Genomic DNA, 20,437 nt, shown 5'->3' with positions numbered 1-20,437 from the left:
CATCCTCCTCTTCCGACAACTAAGTCAATGTAGCCATCAACAACCTAACATCGTTCAAGTATGCAGGCGACGGACAGAATCTTGGCGAGTACAGTAGAATACGATACGTTACGATACGTTCAATGCGTGTATGATACGTAGCTTTAGCGATTTCACTTTAGGGTTACCGCGATACAATACTAAATTTTGATTTAAAGCTTTCGTGACTGCAGTAATTCATACTCTTAGCTCTTTCGGTAAAGTCACGTTGAAGGGAAACAACAAAATAATTAAAAATATATATATATATAAAACAATAAAAATTCTCACGACGTTTCGACCGCAACACAAACGGTCGTCATCAAACCGACACGCCTGATGACGACCGTTTGTGTTATGGTCGCGGCCGTGCACCCTGCCGAGGGGCCTCGTCGACGGCGACGGCGGCGATGACGACGGCGATGACGACGGCGGCGACGACGGCGATGACGACGGCGATGACGACGGCGATGACGACGGCGATGACGACGGCGCGTCTCTCCCCCCCTGCTACCGCAGCGCGCCACGGGCGACAGCGAGGACCCCGCCGAGACCCGCCGCCAGCTGGACGCCCGCCGGAGCCTGCAGCCAGCAGCCGCAGCCGCCGCGGGGGGAGGAGGGCGGCACGACGCCTCCGGGGACGACGCCTTCAGCAAGCAGCGCACGGCCGCCATCGCGCAGGTCGCCCGCTCCAAGGAGGTGAGCCTCGCCCGCGTCGCCACCGGCACGCGTCCCCGTGTCTCCTCGTCCCTCTCTCTCTCTCTCGCTCTCTCTCTTGCGTCCACTGTCCCCCGCGTCGTCTCCCGCGTCCTCGTTTCTCCCGGTCTCCTGGTCCCCACGTCTCCCCGCGTCCCCCCGCGTCTCAAGCAATTCCCAGGTCCCCGTGTCTCCACGCGCTCCCTGCCTGCCCGCCTGCCTGCCTGCCACCACCACCACCTGCGTCTCCGTATTTTTGTTTGCTTTGATGCATCTTGCTGCCCGCGTCAAACCGCAACGTGGGGGTTGTCTTTGAAGCTGATTGGTCCACGCCGGAGACGGCTTTTTCTCTGCGGCCTAGCCTCAAGCGGCGTCAGACCAGGGGGACGGCCAAAAAGGCGGACGGCACAAGGGCAATGCCACAATACGGGACGTTCCCTTCCAGCATCAAAATAAAATAATGGGTTGAGCTATTGACCTGTAGTTAACCTATTGTTATATTTTGATACTGGCGAGAAAGGCCCCCCCCATGTCTGTAAGCAGTGGCGTTTCATTTTTTCGAGTTGACGTTCCGTCCTTTCATCCAGCTAGCTGACCGACGCTGATCTCGTGTGCCCGTGACGTGGACCTTCAAATGCGCAGCGGGCCCGGGTGAACATATATACTACACTATACACTACACAATACACTACACAATACACTACTATACACTACACTATACACTACACTATACACTACACTATACACTACTATACACTACACTATACACTACACACTACTATACACTACACTATACACTACTATACACTACACTATACACTACACTATACACTACACTATACACTACTATACACTACACTATACACTACACTATACACTACTATATACTACACTATACACTACTATACACTATACACTACACTATACACTACTATATACACTACACTATACACTACACTATACACTACTATACACTACACTATACACTGCACTATACACTACACTATACACTACACTATACACTACACTATACACTACTATACACTACACTATACACTACTATACACTACACTATACACTACTATACACTACACTATACACTACACTACACACTACTATACACTACACTATACACTATTATACACTACACTATACCCTACACTATACACTACACTATACACTACTATACACTACACTATACACTACTATACACTACACTATACACTACACTACTATACACTACACTATACACTACTATACACTACTATACACTACACTATACACTACTATACACTACACTATACACTACTATACACTACACTGTACACTACACTATACACTACACTATACACTACTATACACTACACTATACACTACTATACACTACACTATACACTACACCAGGGGTCGGCAACCTATTGCTCACGAGCCAGATGTGGCTCTTTTGATGACTGCATCTGGCTCGCAAATACATCTTAGCTGACATTTCTTAACATGATAAGTAGTGAATAATTCCGCTGACATTAAAGTAAAACATTACAGAAATCACAGTGTTAAAAAATAACGTTTGAAATATAAAACATTCTCATGCATTTTAATCCATCCATCCATTTTCTACCGCTCCTGCTCAGGGTTGCAGGTGGCTGGAGCCAATCCCGGCTGTCCGACACCAAAACTCTATTTTTATTGGATAATTCGATAGCCCACGGGTCGTTGTGAGGTCAAGAAGTAAACTTCCGTCCTTTTGATGAAATAGTCAGCTAGCTAATTTATGCAGAGCAAACCCTTTTGATGAAGAAGATGGCGAAAAGAAAAAAAAGATGAGGAGTACCGCACATTTCAGCACGAATGGACGGAAGAATTCGCCTTTGTGGAGAGAGAGCAGGCTCTGCGGTGCGTCTAACATGCAGTGATAAAATTTCATCGATGAAACGGTCAAATGTAAAGCGGCACTTTGACACACGCCATGCTACATTTGCATCGAAATATCCAGCGGGGGACAGCAGAAAGAAGGCATGCGCCAAGAGAGCTACTGTCCAGAGCGCAAGCTAAGTCACTTCGTGTATGGACCAGACGAGGTGACGGGAATTCGGCTAGCTTTGCTGGTTCTTTAGCACTTGCGAGGAACGGGAAAGCCATTCACAGATGGGCGAGTATGCCAAGACATTCACGCTTGATGTGGCCAACAAACTTTTTGACGGCTTTTCGGAATAAAGACAAGATAATCAAACGAATAAAAGACATGCCCTTGTCAGCAAAAAAAAAACTGTTCACGATCGTACCGTAATGATGGCAAATCAAGTGGAGCAAGCACAAGTGAAGGACATAAACGCAGCGCCATGCTTTTCCCCTCGCTTTGGATGAGTCAACAGACGTAAGTCATTTTATCCCAGTTCAGTGCGATTGAAAGGTATGCTGCCGGTGACACACTGCGTGAGGAAAGTCTTGCTGTTTTGCCAATGAGGGGAGGGTTTATTCAAGTCTTTCATTGAGTTCGCTAAAGAAAAAAAAATCTACCGATGGATAAGCTTATTTCGGTGTGTACTGATGGTGCTCCGTGTGTGGTGGGGAAAAACCAGAGGATTTGTGGCCCTTCTTCGTCAACATGATAAAAGACCAATCCTAAGTCTTCACTGCATTCTACATCAGGAGGCGCTTTGTGCTCAAATGTGTGGTGAACAGCTTGGCGAGGTGATCTCACTGGTCATTCGGGTGGTCAACTTTATTGTTGCCCGAGCTTTAAAATGATCGCCAGTTTAAAACACTGCCGGATGAAGTTGGGAATCATTATGCCCGGTCTGCTTTTGCACAGCAACGTGCGTTGGTTGTCAAGAGGGAAGGTGCTCAGCCGTTTTGCGGCTTGCCTGAGCGAAATCCGGACTTTTCTTGAAATGAAAGATGTCGAGCATCCTGAGCTAGCTGACACTGAGTGGCTCCTGAAGTTTTACTATCTTGTGGACATGACTGGACATCTGAACCAGCTCAATGTGAAAATGCAAGGCATTGGAAATACAGTCTTATCCCTTCAACAAGCAGTGTTTGCATTTGAAAACAAGCTGGAACTCTTCATCGTGGATATTGAAACAGGTCGTTTACTGCACTTTGAAAAACTGAGAGAATTTAAAGATGCGTGCACAGCAAGTGACCCCATTCAACATTTTGATCTCCAGCAGCTAGCTGGCTTCACATCTGATCTCCAGCAGTCATTCAAAGCACGCTTTGGAGAATTCCGTGAATACACTCGTCTTTTCAAGTTCATCACTCATCCGCACGAGTGTGCAGTAAACAAAGCCGACCTGAGTTACATCCCTGGTGTCTCCATCAGAGATTTTGAGCTGGAAGTTGCCGACCTGAAGGCCTCAGACATGTGGGTGAATAAGGTCAAGTCACTGAATGAAGATTTGGAAAGACTTGAACGACAGCAAGCGGAGCTGGCGAGCAAACACAAGCGGACAGAAATGACAAAAACTTCAACCCGCAGACCAGCTGATTGTCAAAACATGGAACACGCTTCCTGTCACATACCACACACTGCAGCGTGTGAGTATTGCTGTATTGACCATGTTTGGTTCTACGTATTCATGTGAGCAGTCGTTCTCACATCTAAAAAACATCAAGACCAACCTACGATCCCGTTTAACGGATGAAAGCCTCAACGCCTGCATGAAGCTTAACCTCACCACGTATCAACCGGACTACAAAGCCATCAGCAAACCATGCAGCACAAGAAGTCTCGTTAATGGTAAGAAGTATTTTATTCATTATTGGTTGTTGGTATAACAACGTTATTAAAAAGGATACATTCAGAGACTTATTTTATTCTAAAATTGGTGGTCTTAGTTAAAAATACACGCATTTAGTTGTATTCAGTGTTAAAAAATATTATATGGCTCTCACGGAAATTTATTTTAAAATATGTGGCTTTCATGGCTCTCTCAGCCAAAAAGGTTCCCGACCCCTGCACTACACTATACACTACACTATACACTACACTAAACACTACACTACTATACACTGCTATACACTACACTATACACTACACATTGAGCTCTATGGAGGCCCGTCGTTAAGAGGGGTGGTCGTTAAGAGGGGTTCTATTCTACACTAATATACACTACACTACTATACACTACACTACTATATACTACACTACTATACGCTGCTATACACTACACTATATACACTACGCTACACACTATACATTGAGCTCTATGTAGCGATGATTCGTTAGCAGGAGTGGTCGTTGAGAGGGCTTCTACTGTGGTACGTTGTGCTCTTTTACCACGTAAGGCTCACTGAGCTATGTAGCTCCCTTCCAGGAACGGCCCGGCCACAAGTGATAGCCCAACGAAGTGGCTCATCACCCGTCACCATCACGTGTGACCTTTACGGCAGCCAAATGCCCTTGAACGCGTGACGTCGGTGAAAAATGTGGAGGCGAAAAATCCACACGAACGCGGGCAGAGAGGGAGATAAAGTCCGCCGGACGTGGTGTTAGAACCACCCCCCCCCCCCCCCAGCCACTCGTGTGCCCTCCTGGCCTCCGCAGGCAGGCGCTCGCTAACGGCGGTCGCCCCCACCGCTACGCGGGGGATCTTGGTCTTTCGCGGTGTCAAGATGCGAATGTCTCGCGGCCAGGTGCCCCCAAAACGCGACAGGGAGAGAGAGAGACTCGCAAACCCCAAATACGCCACGGGCGTCGGTGTCGGCATTGAACCCGCGACCGACCTCTTGCGCGCCAGGCCAGGTGGTCAAGCGTCCCTCCTCCCGGCCGGGGCCGCCGCCCGCACGTCACGCCGTGAACGTCACACACACGCGTGTGACACACGCATGTGTGTGACGCGCGTGTGTGTGTGACACGCGTGTCACACACACACGCGTGTTTGACGGGGGCGTGTTCGCGTCGCCGTGAAAAAAAACCCAAAAAAACCCGCGCCCGCTCATTCCGCAACCGTGTCTCGGTTTTTGTTTTTGGAGCGTCGTCGTCGCGCTGACGGGAGGTCATGGGTCACGCTCCCGGGCCGGTGCCGTGGGTTGAGCGGCCCGAGGTCGGCCGGCAGATGTGCCGGCCGTGACCCCCTCGCACTCCCCCCTCCATCCCACCCCGCCCCGCGCCGCGCGTTCGGAGCGAACGCTCGGTACGAGCGACACGGCAAGCCGCGGGCGTGACACACGCACGTGACACACGCACGTGACACACACGTGTGTGTGACACACGTGTGTGACACGTGTGTCGTTGACCTGCACGCGCTTCTGCGGTCCTTGACGATTGCCGTGCCTGCCGGGGGGAGGGGAGGGGAGGGAGGGGATGAGCGTTGTTCATTGATTTCGTGGTTTTTTTTTTGTTGTTGCTCTTGTTTTATATTTATATTGCTAAACGGGCCAGTAAATAATTAAGCAGCGCTCGGATCGGCGGCGGGACGCGTTCGTCCGGAGGTGACCCCCCTCCCCCTCCCCCCCCCCCCACGGGCCCTCGTACAGCACACGCACGTACACGCATGCACGCTTCGCGATTGCGTGCGCGTGCATGCGCGTGCGTTCATGCGCGTGTGTTCGTGCGTGCGTGTGTTCATGCGCGTGTGTTCGTGCGTGCGTGTGTGTCCGTGTGCACACCCGGGAGGGTGAGCCCCGCGCCACGAACCCCGGGGCGAACCGAGTTCGATTCCCGCCCACGGTCCCACCACCAGTACCCGGTGCGGTGTGTGTAGTGAGCATCGCCACCGGGGAGACAAAGGCGGCCGGGCGTGGTTGCTGGCCACCCGCCCACCTCGCGTGCCACGTCGCCGGCCTCCGTCGGTGCTTCTCGCTAGCAGCACTCGGTCCCGACAGTCTGTTAAAGGCTGTTACGGGGGGCGGGGGAGGAGGATCTTAGCCTTTGTGTGAACAAATGGGCGAATGGACGATTCGCTAAAGACAACACTCCGTCAGGCTTACGGCCTCCCTCCGGAGTGCGAGTCCGATCCCTTAGCCGCAGGGCCTCGCCGACGGGCGAGGTCGATTTCGCGAAAAAGCACCGCAGAGTGGTGGCGCTGAGGATGAGTGAGCGAAGGAAACAGAAAAAGGCCGCGGACAACGCGTTATTATTATTATTTTTATTATTTTTGTCGCCTTTCAAACAGCAGAGGAACGGGAGAAACGCACGAGGAGGGCTCAGGCGGTACAACACGACGGAGGGTCCCGGGTTTCCGACCGAGATCAAAGTGGCTACGGTGGCTAGGAGATGTTAACTACCTCGCCTAATATGCAGGAGGTCGTGGGTTCCATCCAGAACTTGACGCCTGCTGCTGCTGCTGTATATTTGAAGTTTGCGTGTCTCTCTCTCTCTCTCATCATCATCACGGTGGCTAGGAGATGTTAACTACTTCGCCTGGTGCACAGGAGGTCGTGGGTTCGATCCCGACCCTGACGCCTGCTGCTGCTGTATATTTGGAGTTTGTGTGTCTCTCTCCCTCTCCCCGTGGTCGCGTGGATTTTTTCTCCGGGTCCTCTGGGTTTTCCCTCCGCATTTTAGAATCGAGTTCAGGCGTAGCGTTGAAGTTTCGCCGATGTACATTTCCAGACGGCGGCGGCGGCGGCGATGGAGCCGCGTCGCTCAGCTGTCATTTCGTGGCAGCCAGGTCTGGCAAAGAGTTAGATTGCTCAGTTCAAATTATTCTCATAATAAAAAAAATGGTTCTCAGTCGTAGCTTTAAGCGGGCTCGGGATGTGCACGCGGGACGGGACGGGACGATGACCGACGGTCGAGGCAGAGGGCTGAGCGGCAGCCGCGCGCAAGCTCGCACAGACCCTCAGCGGCGCACCACCCCTGGTGGAGGTGGTGAGCGAGTCGAGTGGCCTCGTGCAGGAGGAGCGAGGAGGACGTTGGCATCGCGTGCGCTGGATTCGAGGGAAGCAGTCCGCGCGGCGAAGACAGAGATCCCCCGTGCAGCCTTGACAGACTGTAGGGGGCAAGTGCTGTTAGCGAGCGCCTACGAAGGCCGGTTAACGGTGCACGAGGCGGTGGGTGGCCAGCTACCACGCCCGACCGCCTTTGTCTCCCCCAGTGGCGATGTTTGCTGCACACCGCGCCGGGTACTCATTTGAGGCCGAGTCGACCTGGAGGAGGCCCAAGACCAGTTCAAATAATCGTTCCGCAGCTGATCAGGCGGGACCACGGGCGATTGAGTTCATTTAATGTCGTCATGATTTGAAGCTTTCGCAGCTGCAAATATTTAACGCTTCCGCCGCTAATAAATATTCAAGCCTGTGGACACACACACACACGGCAACTGGGCAACCGTGATGCTCCTCTGCACGTGCTCAAATCGTTTGAGAGTAATGCCACCGCGATTCACCAATCACGGCCCTCTCCCGGGGGGACGTGACGTCACGCCACCCAACAGACAGCCGCGAGGCTGTTTAGGGGGCCACTCGCTCGGCTTTGTCCACGTCAGTGTAGTGTATAGTGTGTAGTGTATAGTGTAGTGTAGTGTATAGTGTAGTGTGTAGTGTAGTGTGTAGTGTAGTGTATAGTGTAGTGTGTAGTGTAGTGTGTAGTGTAGTGTGTAGTGTATAGTGTGTAGTGTAGTGTGTAGTGTAGTATGTAGTGTAGTGTATAGTGTAGTGTATAGTGTAGTGTATAGTGCAGTGTGTAGTGTCATGTATAGTGTAGTGTATAGTAGTGTATAGTGTAGTGTAGTATAGTGTAGTGTATAGTAGTGTATAGTGTAGTGTATAGTGTAGTGTATAGTGTAGTGTGTAGTGTAGTGTATAGTGTAGTGTATAGTAGTAGTGTGTAGTGTAGTGTGTAGTGTCATGTATAGTGTAGTGTATAGTAGTGTATAGTGTAGTGTATAGCGTAGTGTATAGTGTAGTGTATAGTAGTGTATAGTGTAGTGTATAGTGTAGTGTATAGTGTAGTGTATAGTGTAGTGTATAGTGTAGTGTGTAGTGTAGTATATGGTAGTGTATAGTGTAGTGTATAGTTGTGTATAGTGTAGTGTATAGTAGTGTGTAGTGTAGTGTATAGTAGTGTATAGTGTAATGTATAGTAGTGTATAGTGTAGTGTATAGTAGTGTATAGTGTAGTGTATAGTAGTGTATAGTGTAGTGTATAGTGTACTGTATAGTAGTGTATAGTGTAGTGTATAGTAGTGTATAGTGTAGTGTATAGTATAGTAGTGTATAATTTAGTGTATAGTGTAGTGTATAGTATAGTAGTGTATAATATAGTGTAGTGTATAGTGTAGTGTATAGTGTAGTATGCTAGTACAGCACACCGGTGTGTTGGAGAGCCAAGCCCCCAGCATTTACAATCTTGAGTACGACTTTCAAAAACGTCGTTGTCCTTCCCACTCCACCCCACACCTCGGATGTTAGCACAGTCGGCTAATATCGTCGGTGCGGGAGAAGTTCAACGTAGAACTATAACGTGAGAGCGAGAGGCGCCAGAAGTAATAATAAAAGGTACAGGTGGGAGCACTGGGGGAGCCAGTGATCCGATCTAAATTAGGGATTTCGATCGGATCATTGGGGTTTATTAGTAATAAATCGGAATTTTGCGACCCCCACTGCCACTGTGTAGCATATCATTACGTGCCAGGGACTCTATGAGATGATAGGACAATAGTCTGAGTCCACAGTTGGCAATAAGTAACGGCAAAGCGGTTATAAGTGACTCACAGAATTGTGCGCAGTTGCGTATACAGCAGGACACGACTTCCCTGAAGGCATCAACACCTTCAGCGAGCGCGATGGCGATCACTAACAACGCGGTTCGCAATTCGACCCTCGATCGGCTGGGCCATCGCCGCACACGCGTCGGATAAAAATCAAGGGACAACTCCTTACTTATTACTAACAACTATTTACTTACTAACAACTCCTTACTCACTAACAACTCCTTACTTATTCTTAGTTTTTTCGGTAAAGTCACGTTGAAGAGAAACAACAAAATAACAAAATATATTTATTTAATATATATTTTGTTATTTTGTTGTTTCTCTTCAACGTGACTTTACCGAAAAAACTAAGAATATGAATTACTGCAGTCACGAAAGCTTTAAATCAAAACTCCTTACTTACCAACAACTCCTTACTCACTAACAACTCCTTACTTACTAGCAACTCCTTACTTACCAACAACTCCTTACTTACTAGCAACTCCTTACTCACTAACAACTCCTTACTCACGAACAACTCCTTACTAACAACTCCTTACTTACTAGCAACTCCTTACTAACAACTCCTTACTAACAACTCCTTACTTACCAACAACTCCTTACCAACAACTCCTTACTAACAACTCCTTGCTTATTGCTAGCAACTCCTTACTAACAACTCCTTACTTACTAACAACTCCTTACTCACTAACAACTCCTTACTTACTAACAACTCCTTACTAACAACTCCTTACTTACTAACAACTCCTCTATCATTTCTCATTGCTGGAGGGGTTTCCCCCCCCCCCATACCTGAAAATCCTGGCTCCGCCATTGGGTTGAAATAAACCCAATTTTTTTTTTAGTCTCGGCGGCAGACGCGAACGCACGCGGGCAAATCGAAAAATGAATTCCAAACAAAAGCACGTGGCATCAAGGAGGGTGCCAGGAACACCCCCCCTCCCCCCCCCCGAAAAAAAAACAACCACTTAGTTGGCAGGTGCAAGACATCTCCATGTTCCGGTTTAAATATCGAGGGGGCATGAAGTGCATTGCACGGTTGAGCTCATTGTGACCCTGTGAATGTCAAGGCACCGCTGGACTTTTAAATGCGTAGCTCTCTCTCAGAAGCGGACTGGCCGTCGCACGTGATAGCTCAACGAAGTGGGCTTCATCTTCTTTGGTTCTTTCGGTAAGGTCACGTAGAATGAGAATAAAATAATAAAATAACACGATAAAATTCTCACGACGTTTCGGCCAGAACGCAAGCGGCCGTCTTCAGGTGAAAGGTACAGACCTGTCGGGACAACAGAGCTTCAATGAAACGTCGTGAGAATTTTATTGTGTTGTTTTATTATTTTATTCTCATTCTACGTGACCTTACCGAAAGAACCAAAGAAGATGAATCCTAGCAGTCACGGAAGTGGGCTTATCGTTGCGTGGGCATTCATGGCGGCAAAATGTTCTGAACGCGCGACGTTTTGTCGAAAGGTGGAGAGAGGACCGGGAGGAAAATCCACGCGCCCGGGGTTAGAGAGAGAAACATTCAAACTCCAAACACACAGGCATCCGGGTCGCGATCGAACCCACGACCTCCTGTATACCAGGCGAGGTAGTTAACATCTCCTAGCCACCGTGATGATGATGTTGCTGAGAGACACGCAAACTCCAAATATACAGCAGCAGGCGTCGTCACGGTCGGGATCGAACCCAGGACCTCCTGTACACCAGGCGAGGTTGTTAACATCTCTCCACGGGGTGAGAGAGAGAGACACGCAGACTCCAAATATACAGCAGGCATCGTCAGGGTCGCGATCGAACCCACGACTTCCTGTGTACCAGGCATGGTAGTTAACATCTCCTAGCCACCGTGATGATGATGAGAGAGAGATCGAACCCACGACCTCCTGTATACCAGGCGAGGTAGTTAACATCTCGTAGCCACCGTGGTGCCCTAACAATACAGAGTTGCATTGGAAGTGGCCAGACAAGCACAATCCAGTGCTGAACACACGTCGCACCATCTTTTAAGTGCGAGTCGGCCTCGGTGAAGCGCAGGACTGCTTCAAATATTCGCCGCTGCCATTGGCGGTGAGCGGGAGACGAAGTCGAGTCGCCGGGTTTCAAGCAGCTGTGCGCTCACCGCCGTGCCAACGCACGCACACAGACACGCGCACGCGCAGACACACACACACACAGACTCACACGCAGACACACAACAACAACAACCGCCATTCGCCACTAAGTGGCGGTGACGTCACCACGACGCTTGTGCCAGGCTATGTGCACGTCGAGGCCACGTGAAGTGTCGAAGGCCCGCTGGCAGGAGGTCACGGGGCAGACCCAGGTGCCACGGGTCGACTGACTGAGATGAGTGGCTGATGCGCCACCTGTGCCCCCTACTGTGCCAACAGATGGGGCACAGACACAGAAAGACAAAGACAAAGATCCTCCATATAGCCTTAACAGACTGTAGGGGCAAGTGCTGTTAGCGAGCACCTATGAAGGCCGGAACGGTACACGAGGGGGTGGGTGGCCAGCACCACGCCCGACCGCCTTTGTCTCCCTAGTGGCAATGTTTACACACCGCACCAGGTACTCATTTGAGGCTGAGTCGACCTAGGGGAGGCCCGGGACCGGTTCAGATAATCGTCACTGGTGTTGGCCGTGAGCGGGAATCGAACCCGGGTCGCCAGGTTCATAGCGTAGCGCGCTAACCGCTACACTATCGCTCCCCACTACAGACACACACACACGCACAGACACAGACACGCACGCACAGACACACACACAGACACACACACAGACACGCGCACACACACGCACAGACACGCACGCACAGACACACACACAGACACACACACAGACACGCGCACACACACGCACAGACACGCACGCACAGACACACACGCACAGACACACACACAGACACACACACAGACACACACACAGACGCACACACAGACGCACACACAGACACACACACACACGCACACACGCACGCACGCACACACGCACACACGCACGCACGCGCTGAAGAATAACCTCGGAGTGAATGTCGATGCGGTGCTCCCGATGTCATATCGCCACTAAATCTCAAATATTGAGAAGACGTGGGAAAAAACTTTATTTGGCAATTTAGCGGAACCTGTTCATTGTAGATATGGAGCCGGGGGGGGGGGGGGGGGGTGGGGGGGAGCGGGCGCGGGCTCGAGTGTAAATCCCCGCCGTAATAATTCGAGCCGCGGCGCGTGGCACGTGCCACGTGCCACGTGCCACGTGCCACGTGCCCCCCCCACGATGCGTCGTGCGGGGCGGCGCTGACGCCTTCGGCGTCGCTCGCGACAGCGCCCCCCCCCCTCCGCTGAGAGTTCCGGGCGTGGCTGTCGCCTCTCCGGCGCTCGAGAGGGCTCCTGCTCCTGCTGCTCCTGCTGCTACTCCTGCTGCTGCTCCTGCTGCTCCTGCTGCTGCTCCTGCTGCTCCTGCTGCTGCTGCTCCTGCTGCTGCTGCTCCTGCCGCTGCTGCTCCTGCTGCTGCTGCTGCTCCTGCTGCTGCTGCTCCTGCCGCTGCTGCTCCTGCTGCTGCTCCTGCTGCTGCTGCTGCTGCTCCTGCTGCTGCTCCTGCTGCTGCTCCTGCTGCTGCTCCTGCCGCTGCTGCTCCTGCTACTGCTGCTGCTGCTCCTGCTGCTGCTCCTGCTGCTGCTGCTGCTGCTGCTCCTGCTGCTGCTGCTCCTGCTGCTGCTGCTCCTGCCGCTGCTCCTGCTGCTGCTCCTGCTGCCGCTGCTGCTGCTGCACCCCGACGCCAGAATCAATCAAGCCCTGGAAATTGCGTCCCGTGATTGGCATCGCTCGGCCAGGGACCCCCCGCCCCCCCCCCCCCCCATCTCTCGTCCCCCCCGCCCCACCTTCCCTCCCTCATCCTCCCCCTTCAGAGGAGGGTGAAGGGCCCCCGAGGAGCCCCCCCCCCCCCCCCCCGGCGTTCTGTCCACGTGAGCGACGTGAGGACGAAACCAGCGAGCGTAGAACTTATTTTGCAGCGTACGAAGCCGACCGTGCTGATTGGAGGGATGGGCGGGCGGGCGGGCGGGCGGGCAGCTAAACACCAAAAGCAGTTCCTAAGGAATGGGAATACGTGACGCTGGGGGGAGACCTCCAGCGGTAGGACGTGTTTCTTAGCATGTTAAAACAAAACAGCAAAAAACTCGCGACTTTTTAATGCCCTGGGGAAGATTATTATTATTATTATTTTTTTCTTTTTACAGATTTTGTACGTATGCACGTCGCTGGCTTCGGGCCTGCCTTTCCTAAGCGCCACGCGGCTGCGTGAATATTCGATTGACTTGGCGCGACACGGCACAAACTGCGGAGGCACGTGGAGCGGTTGTTTGATTCGAAAGTTTTAAAGTCACATAATTTTACCGTGAATTATTGGCAGTTGTTCGGTAGAGCCGCTTTGCCCGGGCAGGCCCGATGGGCAATCGGAATATTTTTTCAGAATGAGAATATTTATTTATACTGGAGGAATCCGATGAGCTGTAAAGCTCTTTTTCGCAGATGTCCTGTAGGTGCACGGGGTAAGAACGTCACAACGACACACAATACAAAAAAAAACACGATAGCCAGCAAATAAATCACCCAAACATTAAAAAGTAACTCAACCATCCCCATCCTACCAGGCAAAGCCCATTGAGGTTTTATCTTATATTTCAGACGTGCCCAGGCCACAAACGATGGCTCAGCAAAGGGGACAATGCACCAACGTCTATATAATCTCAAGGCATGTTTCTAAACGTGGAGGGGAGGTGGTTAACATCTCACCACGGGGAGAGAGAGAGAGAGAGACACGCAAACTTCAAATTCACAGCAGGCTTTGTCAGGGTCGGGATCGATCCCACGACCTCCTGCATACCAGGCGAGGTAGTCAACATCTCCTAGCCACCGTGATGATGATGATGATGAGAGAGAGACACGCAAACTTCAAATTCACAGCAGGCTTTGTCAGGGTCAGGATCGATCCCACGACCTCCTGCATACCAGGCGAGGTAGTTAACATCTCCTAGCCACCGTGATGATGATGATGAGAGAGACACGCAGACTCCAAATTTACAGCAGCAGGCATCGTCAGGGTCGGGATTGAACCCACGACCTCCCCCCGCATGCCAAGGCTGCGGCGTCCGTTTCGCAGGAAGCTGGTGGCAAAAACCACCACCACCACCACAGCAACAACAACAACAGCGACAACATCTTCGGCGACTCTTCGCCGGGTCTGGGTTCAGCAGCCCCAAAGCGACTCGTTTTGGTTTCGGGGGGCGGCGTGGGGGGGCGCGCGAGGGATGCATCCCGGGATGACAGCGCCGCATGCAGATGGTACAGAGGGCAGAGGGAGTCGGCCACTTAAATTCACACCTGTTGGCCGCCGCAGCAAGAACCTTTCACCTGGAGAAGGCCGTGCTTTTGGCGTCTTCTGGTCCAACACCAGTGGAGACTAAGGGCTCTAAGAAAAGCCGTCTCGGGTGTGGACCAATCAAATTCAAGGACAGTGCCAATATTATTATTATCAGAGTTGTCTCTTTTGTTTGCATTTTGACTGCTTGTGTTGTGGTTATTCCCAACATGATGCCTTGAATAAAGGTGTCAGTTTTTGTGCCAGTTAAAAGGGTAAAAACCTATTACTATATCTTGTTACTGGCAAAGGAGGTCTCATAATGTTAATGCTCACCCCGAGCCCCCAATACTCTGATAGTGCGCTGTTTTTGAGTTGTACGCCTTTTGGCGTCTTCTGGTCCAACACCAGTGGAGACTAGGCTCTAAGAAAAGCCGTCTCGGGTGTGGACCAATCAAATTCAAGGACAGTACCAATATTATTATTATCAGAGTTGTCTCTTTTGTTTGCATTTTGACTGCTTGTGTTGTGGTTATTGCAAACATGATGTGTCAGTTTTTGTGCCAGTTAAAAGGGTAAAACCTATTACTAAGGCCGCTTGTGCTGTGGCCGAAACGCCGTGAGAATTTTATAGTGTGATTTTATTATTTTATTGTTTTTTTTCATTTTATTCTCATTCCACGTGGTGACTTTGACCGAAAGAAAGAACCAAAGGCGCAGCAGGAGCCGTTGGCGAGCACCTGTGAAGGCGGGTGGGTGGTGTGGCCGGGTTTCCAAATACAAAGATCCCCCGTGTAGCCTCAACAGACTGCGGGGGCAAGTGCCGTTAGCGAGTAGCACCCTGTGAAGGCCGTAACTTTACGCGAGCGGGTCGGTGGGTGGGCGGGCAGAAACCCCGGGCCCGGCCGCCTTTGTCTCCCCGGTGAGCGATGTTTACACAGCGCACCAGGTGCTCATTTGAGGCTGAGTCGATCCAGGTGGAGGCCCAGGACCGGTTCGTGAAATCGTCACCGGTGTTGGTGGCCGCGAGCGGGAATCGAACCCCGGGTTTGCCGGGTTCGTAGGGCGACGCACTCGCCATTGCACGAACGCTTAACCACAAACAACAACAAAACAAAGAGACATATCTTCTTTGGTTCTTTCGGTAAAGTCACCACGTAGAATGAGAATAAAATAATAAATTGATAAAATAAAATAACACAATAATATTCTCACGACGTTTCGGCCACAACACAAGCGGCCTTCATCAGGTGAAGGGACGAGACTGTCTGGTAGGACAGCGCTGGAGTGAAAAAAGCCACGTTCAGATCACGGCCTTTAAGCTGTGTGAGAGGAACAAAGCGCCCTCAACTTTAGCACGCGCTTTGTTCCTCTCACACAGCTTAAAGGCCGTGATCTGAACGTGGCTCTTTCACTCCAGCGCTGTCCTACCAGACAGTCTCGTCCCTTCACCTGATGAAGGCCGCTTGTGTTGTGGCCGAAACGTCGTGAGAATATTATTGTGTTATTTTATCAATTTATTATTTTATTCTCATTCTACGTGACTTTACCGAAAGAACCAAAGAAGATGAATCATTGCAGTCACGAAAGCTTTAAATCGAAAGAGACATATCCTCCGTGTAGCCTGAACAGACTGTTGGGGCAAGTGCTGATAGCGAGCAGCGCCTATGAACTCGGCACTGCCCGCCGTGATTTATTTTCATGATTGCAAGCGGAGAAAGTAATACGTTTTTTTTTTGTACAGGGTGCTTAAAAAAATGTTTTTTTACACTTATGTGGGGCTATCGTGTTTATTGAAAGAAAACAAAACGGATAAGACACTGTGACATGATAACAAATGTTATAAGCTACAAAAAAAGTCAAAAAGATTCCAGGCTATGCGTTGGCATGGCCCGGAATTTTCTCTAGGCAATGGCGGAGCCAGGATTTTCTGGTGGGGGGGGGGGGACAGCAACCCCTCCAGTAGTAAAAAATGATAGAGGAGTTGTTAGTAAGTAAGGAGTTGTTAGTGAGTAAGGAGTTGTTAGTAAGGAGTTGTTAATAAGGAGTTGTTAGTAAGGAGTTGTTAGTAAGTAAGGAGTTGTTAGTAAGGGGTTGTTGGTAAGTAAGGAGTTGTTAGTAAGTAAGGAGTTGTTGGTAAGTAAGGAGTTGTTAGTGAGTAAGGAGTTGTTAGTAAGGAGTTGTTAGTAAGTAAGGAGTTGTTAGTAAGTAAGGAGTTGTTAGTAAGTAAGGAGTTGTTAGCAAGGTGTTGTGAGTAAGGAGTTGTTAGTAAGGAGTTGTTGGTGAGTAAGGAATTGTTAGTAAGTAAGGAGTTGTTAGTAAGTAAGGAGTTGTTAGTAAGTAAGGAGTTGCTAGTAAGTAAGGAGTTGTTAATAAGTAAGGAGTTGTTAGTAAGTAAGGAGTTGTTAGTAAGTAAGGAGTTGTTAGTAACTAAGGAGTTGTTAGTGAGTAAGGAGTTGTTAGTGAGTAAGGAGTTGTTGGTAGGTAAGGAGTTGCTAGTAAGTAAGGAGTTGCTAGTAAGTAAGGAGTTGCTAGTAAGGAGTTGAGTAAGGAGTTGTTAGTAAGGAGTTGTTGGCGAGTAAGGAGTTGTTAGTAAGTAAGGAGTTGTTAGTAAGTAAGGAGTTGTTAGTAAGTAAGGAGTTGTTAGTAAGGAGTTGTTAGTAAGGAGTTGTTAGTAAGTAAGGAGTTGTTAGTGAGTAAGGAGTTGTTAGTGAGTAAGGAGTTGTTAGTAAGTAAGGAGATGTAAGTAAGGAGTTGTTAGTGAGTAAGGAGTTGTTAGTAAATAAGGAGTTGTTAGTGAGTAAGGAGTTGTTAGTAAGTAAGGAGTTGTTAGTAAGGAGTTGTTAGTGAGTAAGGAGTTGTTAGTAAGTAAGGAGTTGTTAGTAAGTAAGGGGTTGTTAGTAAGTGAGGAGTTGTTAGTAAGTGAGGAGTTGTTAGTGAGTAAGGAGTTGTTAGTAAGTAAGGAGTTGTTAGTAAGTGAGGAGTTGTTAGCAAGTAAGGAGTTGTTAGTAAGGAGTTGTTAGTGAGTAAGGAGTTGTTAGTGAGTAAGGAGTTGTTAGTAAGTAAGGAGTTGTTAGTGAGTAAGGAGTTGTTAGTAAGTAAGGAGTTGTTAGTAAGGAGTTGTTGGTGAGTAAGGAGTTGTTAGTAAGGAGTTGTTAGTAAGGAGTTGTTAGTAAGTAAGGAGTTAGTAAGTAAGGAGTTAGTAAGTAAGGAGTTGTTAGTAAGGAGTTGTTAGTAAGCAAGGAGTTGCTAGTGAGTAAGGAGTTGTTAGTGAGTAAAGAGTTGCTAGTAAGTAAGGAGTTGTTAGTGAGTAAGGAGTTGTTAGTAAGTAAGGAGTTGTTAGTAAGTAAGGCGTTGCTATTAAGTAAGGAGTTGTTAGTGAGTAAGGAGTTGTTAGTAAGTAAGGAGTTGTTATTAAGTAAGGAGTTGTTATTAAGTAAGGAGTTGTTAGTAAGTGAGGAGTTGTTAGTAAGTGAGGAGTTGTTAGTAAGTAAGGAGTTGTTATTAAGTAAGGAGTTGTTAGTAAGTAAGGAGTTGGAGTTGTTAGTAAGTAAGGAGTTGTTAGTAAGTAAGGGGTTGTTATTAAGTAAGGAGTTGTTAGTATGTAAGGAGTTGCTAGTAAGTAAGGAGTTGTTAGTGAGTAAGAAGTTGTTAGTAAGTAAGGAGTTTTTCGTAAGTAAGGAGTTGTTAGTAAGTAAGGAGTTGTTATTAAGTAAGGAGTTGTTAGTAAGTGAGGAGTTGTTAGTAAGTAAGGAGTTGTTATTAAGTAAGGCGTTGTTAGTAAGTAAGGAGTTGGAGTTGTTAGTAAGTAAGGAGTAGCTAGTAAGTAAGGAGTTGGAGTTGTTAGTAAGTAAGGAGTTGTTAGTAAGTAAGGAGTTGTTAGTAAGTAAGGAGTTAGTAAGTAAGGAGTTGGAGTTGTTAGTAAGTAAGTAGTTGTTAGTGAGTAAGGAGTTGTTAGTAAGTAAGGAGTTGTTAGTAAGTAAGGAGTTGTTAGTGAGTAAGGAGTTGTTATTAAGTAAGGAGTTGTTATTAAGTAAGGAGTTAGTGAGTAAGGAGTTGTTAGTGAGTAAGGAGTTGTTAGTGAGTAAGGAGTTGTTATTAAGTAAGAAGTTGCTAGTAAGTAAGGAGTTGCTAGTAAGTAAGGAGTTGTTAGTGAGTCAGGAGTTGTTAGTAACTAAGGAGTTGTTAGTGAGTAAGGAGTTGTTAGTAATAAGGAGTTGTTAGTAAGTAAGGAGTTGTTAGTAAGTTAGGAGTTGTTAGTAAGGAGTTGTTAGTAAGTAAGGAGTTGTTAGTAAGTAAGGAGTTGCTAGTAAGTAAGGAGTTGTTAGTAAGTAAGGAGTTGTTAGTAAGTAAGGAGTTGTTAGTGAGTAATTAGTTGTTAGTGAGTAAGGAGTTGTTAGTAAGTAAGGAGTTGTTAGTAATGACTTGTTAGTAAGTAAGGAGTTGTTAGTAAGGAGTTGTTGGTGAGTAAGGAGTTGTTAGTAAGTAAGGAGTTGCTAGTAAGTAAGGAGTTGTTAGTAATAAGTAAGGACTTGTCCCTTGCTTTTTATCTGACGCGTGTGCGGCGATGGAGCAGACATCGATCGAGGGTCGAATTGCGAACCGCGTTGTGTGATCGCCATCGCGCTCGCTGAAGGTGAATGCCTTCAGGGAAGTCGTGTACTTTGTACGCAACTGCGCACAATTCTGTGAGTCACCTATAACCACTTTGCCGTTACTTATTGCCAATTATGGACTCAGACTATTGTCCTATCATCTCATAGAGTCCCTGGCACGTAATAATATGCTACACAGTGGCAGTGGGGGGTCGCAAAATGGCGATTTATTACTAATAAACCCCAATGATCCGATCGAAATCCATAATTTAGATCGGATCATTGGGGTTTATTAGCACCCCCCCTACCCCCCCCCCCCCCCCCCCACTGGCTCCGCCAGTGTCTCCAAGTGATCTCTGGAGCCCGGAGGCAGCACGTTTCTCCTGGTGTTAAAAGTTTTATTTTTTAAAGCACCCTGTATATAGCGCCGTTCACGCAAGGGCCTAATGATGATAATTCATATAAATGTATAAAGGGCCCTTAAACAATCGTTTGTCAGTGCCTCACAGCGCTTTGCAACATGATACCAGTAAAAAAAAAATACCAAAATACCCTTGACATTAAAACTGAGAGCAAAACACAACCCCCTTCACACGGACGAATTTCGCGAGAGATGGTGAACGTGGTTTTCAAACCTAACGGACCGGCGGTGAAAGGCATTCCTCAACGCGAGAGTCACCGACGACAGCTCCTTATCGCCTACCGAAACAAATCCACGCACTTTTTCGGCGATAAACAAAGTAACACCTGCGTTCCCCGAAATGCGTCGGTTATTAATTTGCCGTGGCAATTATTTTTCTCCCCCCCCCCCCCCGTTTCGGTTTAAAAGACGTTCGGGGGAGGGAAATTTTTTTTAAAAAAAATCGTAACGGGATCTCGGCCACCCCCTCCTACGCCTCCCTGGCTCGGAGTGGCGAATTTTAATGCCGGTGAAATGTGGGGGGGGGGGGGGGGGGTGGGGGGTGGGGGGAGGGGAGGGGGCTCAGGCGCTCGCTTTACCCTGGAACACCGCAACGCGTGCCCCCCTTTTCTCGAGCGTGCCCATCCGCTGCCCGACGTCTCCGGCGGGGAGTCGTTCATACGCGAGTCGGCTGGATTGAGCCATTC

At 49.0% G+C, this 20,437-nt stretch overlaps 1 protein-coding gene across 1 annotated transcript in view; it reads left to right on the top strand.

The window, feature by feature from the left end:
* TDRD3 (tudor domain containing 3) overlaps positions 1-20,437 on the top strand; it is a 319,274-nt gene that overhangs the window by 138,615 nt on the left and 160,222 nt on the right. The window contains exon 9 of the mRNA XM_076053389.1: positions 538-717. Within this exon, the coding sequence (XP_075909504.1) occupies positions 538-717 (180 nt within the window). The remainder of the gene's footprint in view (positions 1-537; positions 718-20,437) is intronic.

This window comes from Petromyzon marinus, chromosome 61 (genome assembly GCF_048934315.1).
Source record: "Petromyzon marinus isolate PM22_M1 ecotype Great Lakes invasive population chromosome 61, UKy_Petmar_22M1.pri1.0, whole genome shotgun sequence".
Taxonomy (NCBI): Eukaryota; Metazoa; Chordata; class Hyperoartia; order Petromyzontiformes; family Petromyzontidae; genus Petromyzon; species Petromyzon marinus.
The sequence above is the reverse complement of the archived record's forward strand: the minus strand, read 5'-3'. Positions and strand labels throughout refer to the sequence as shown.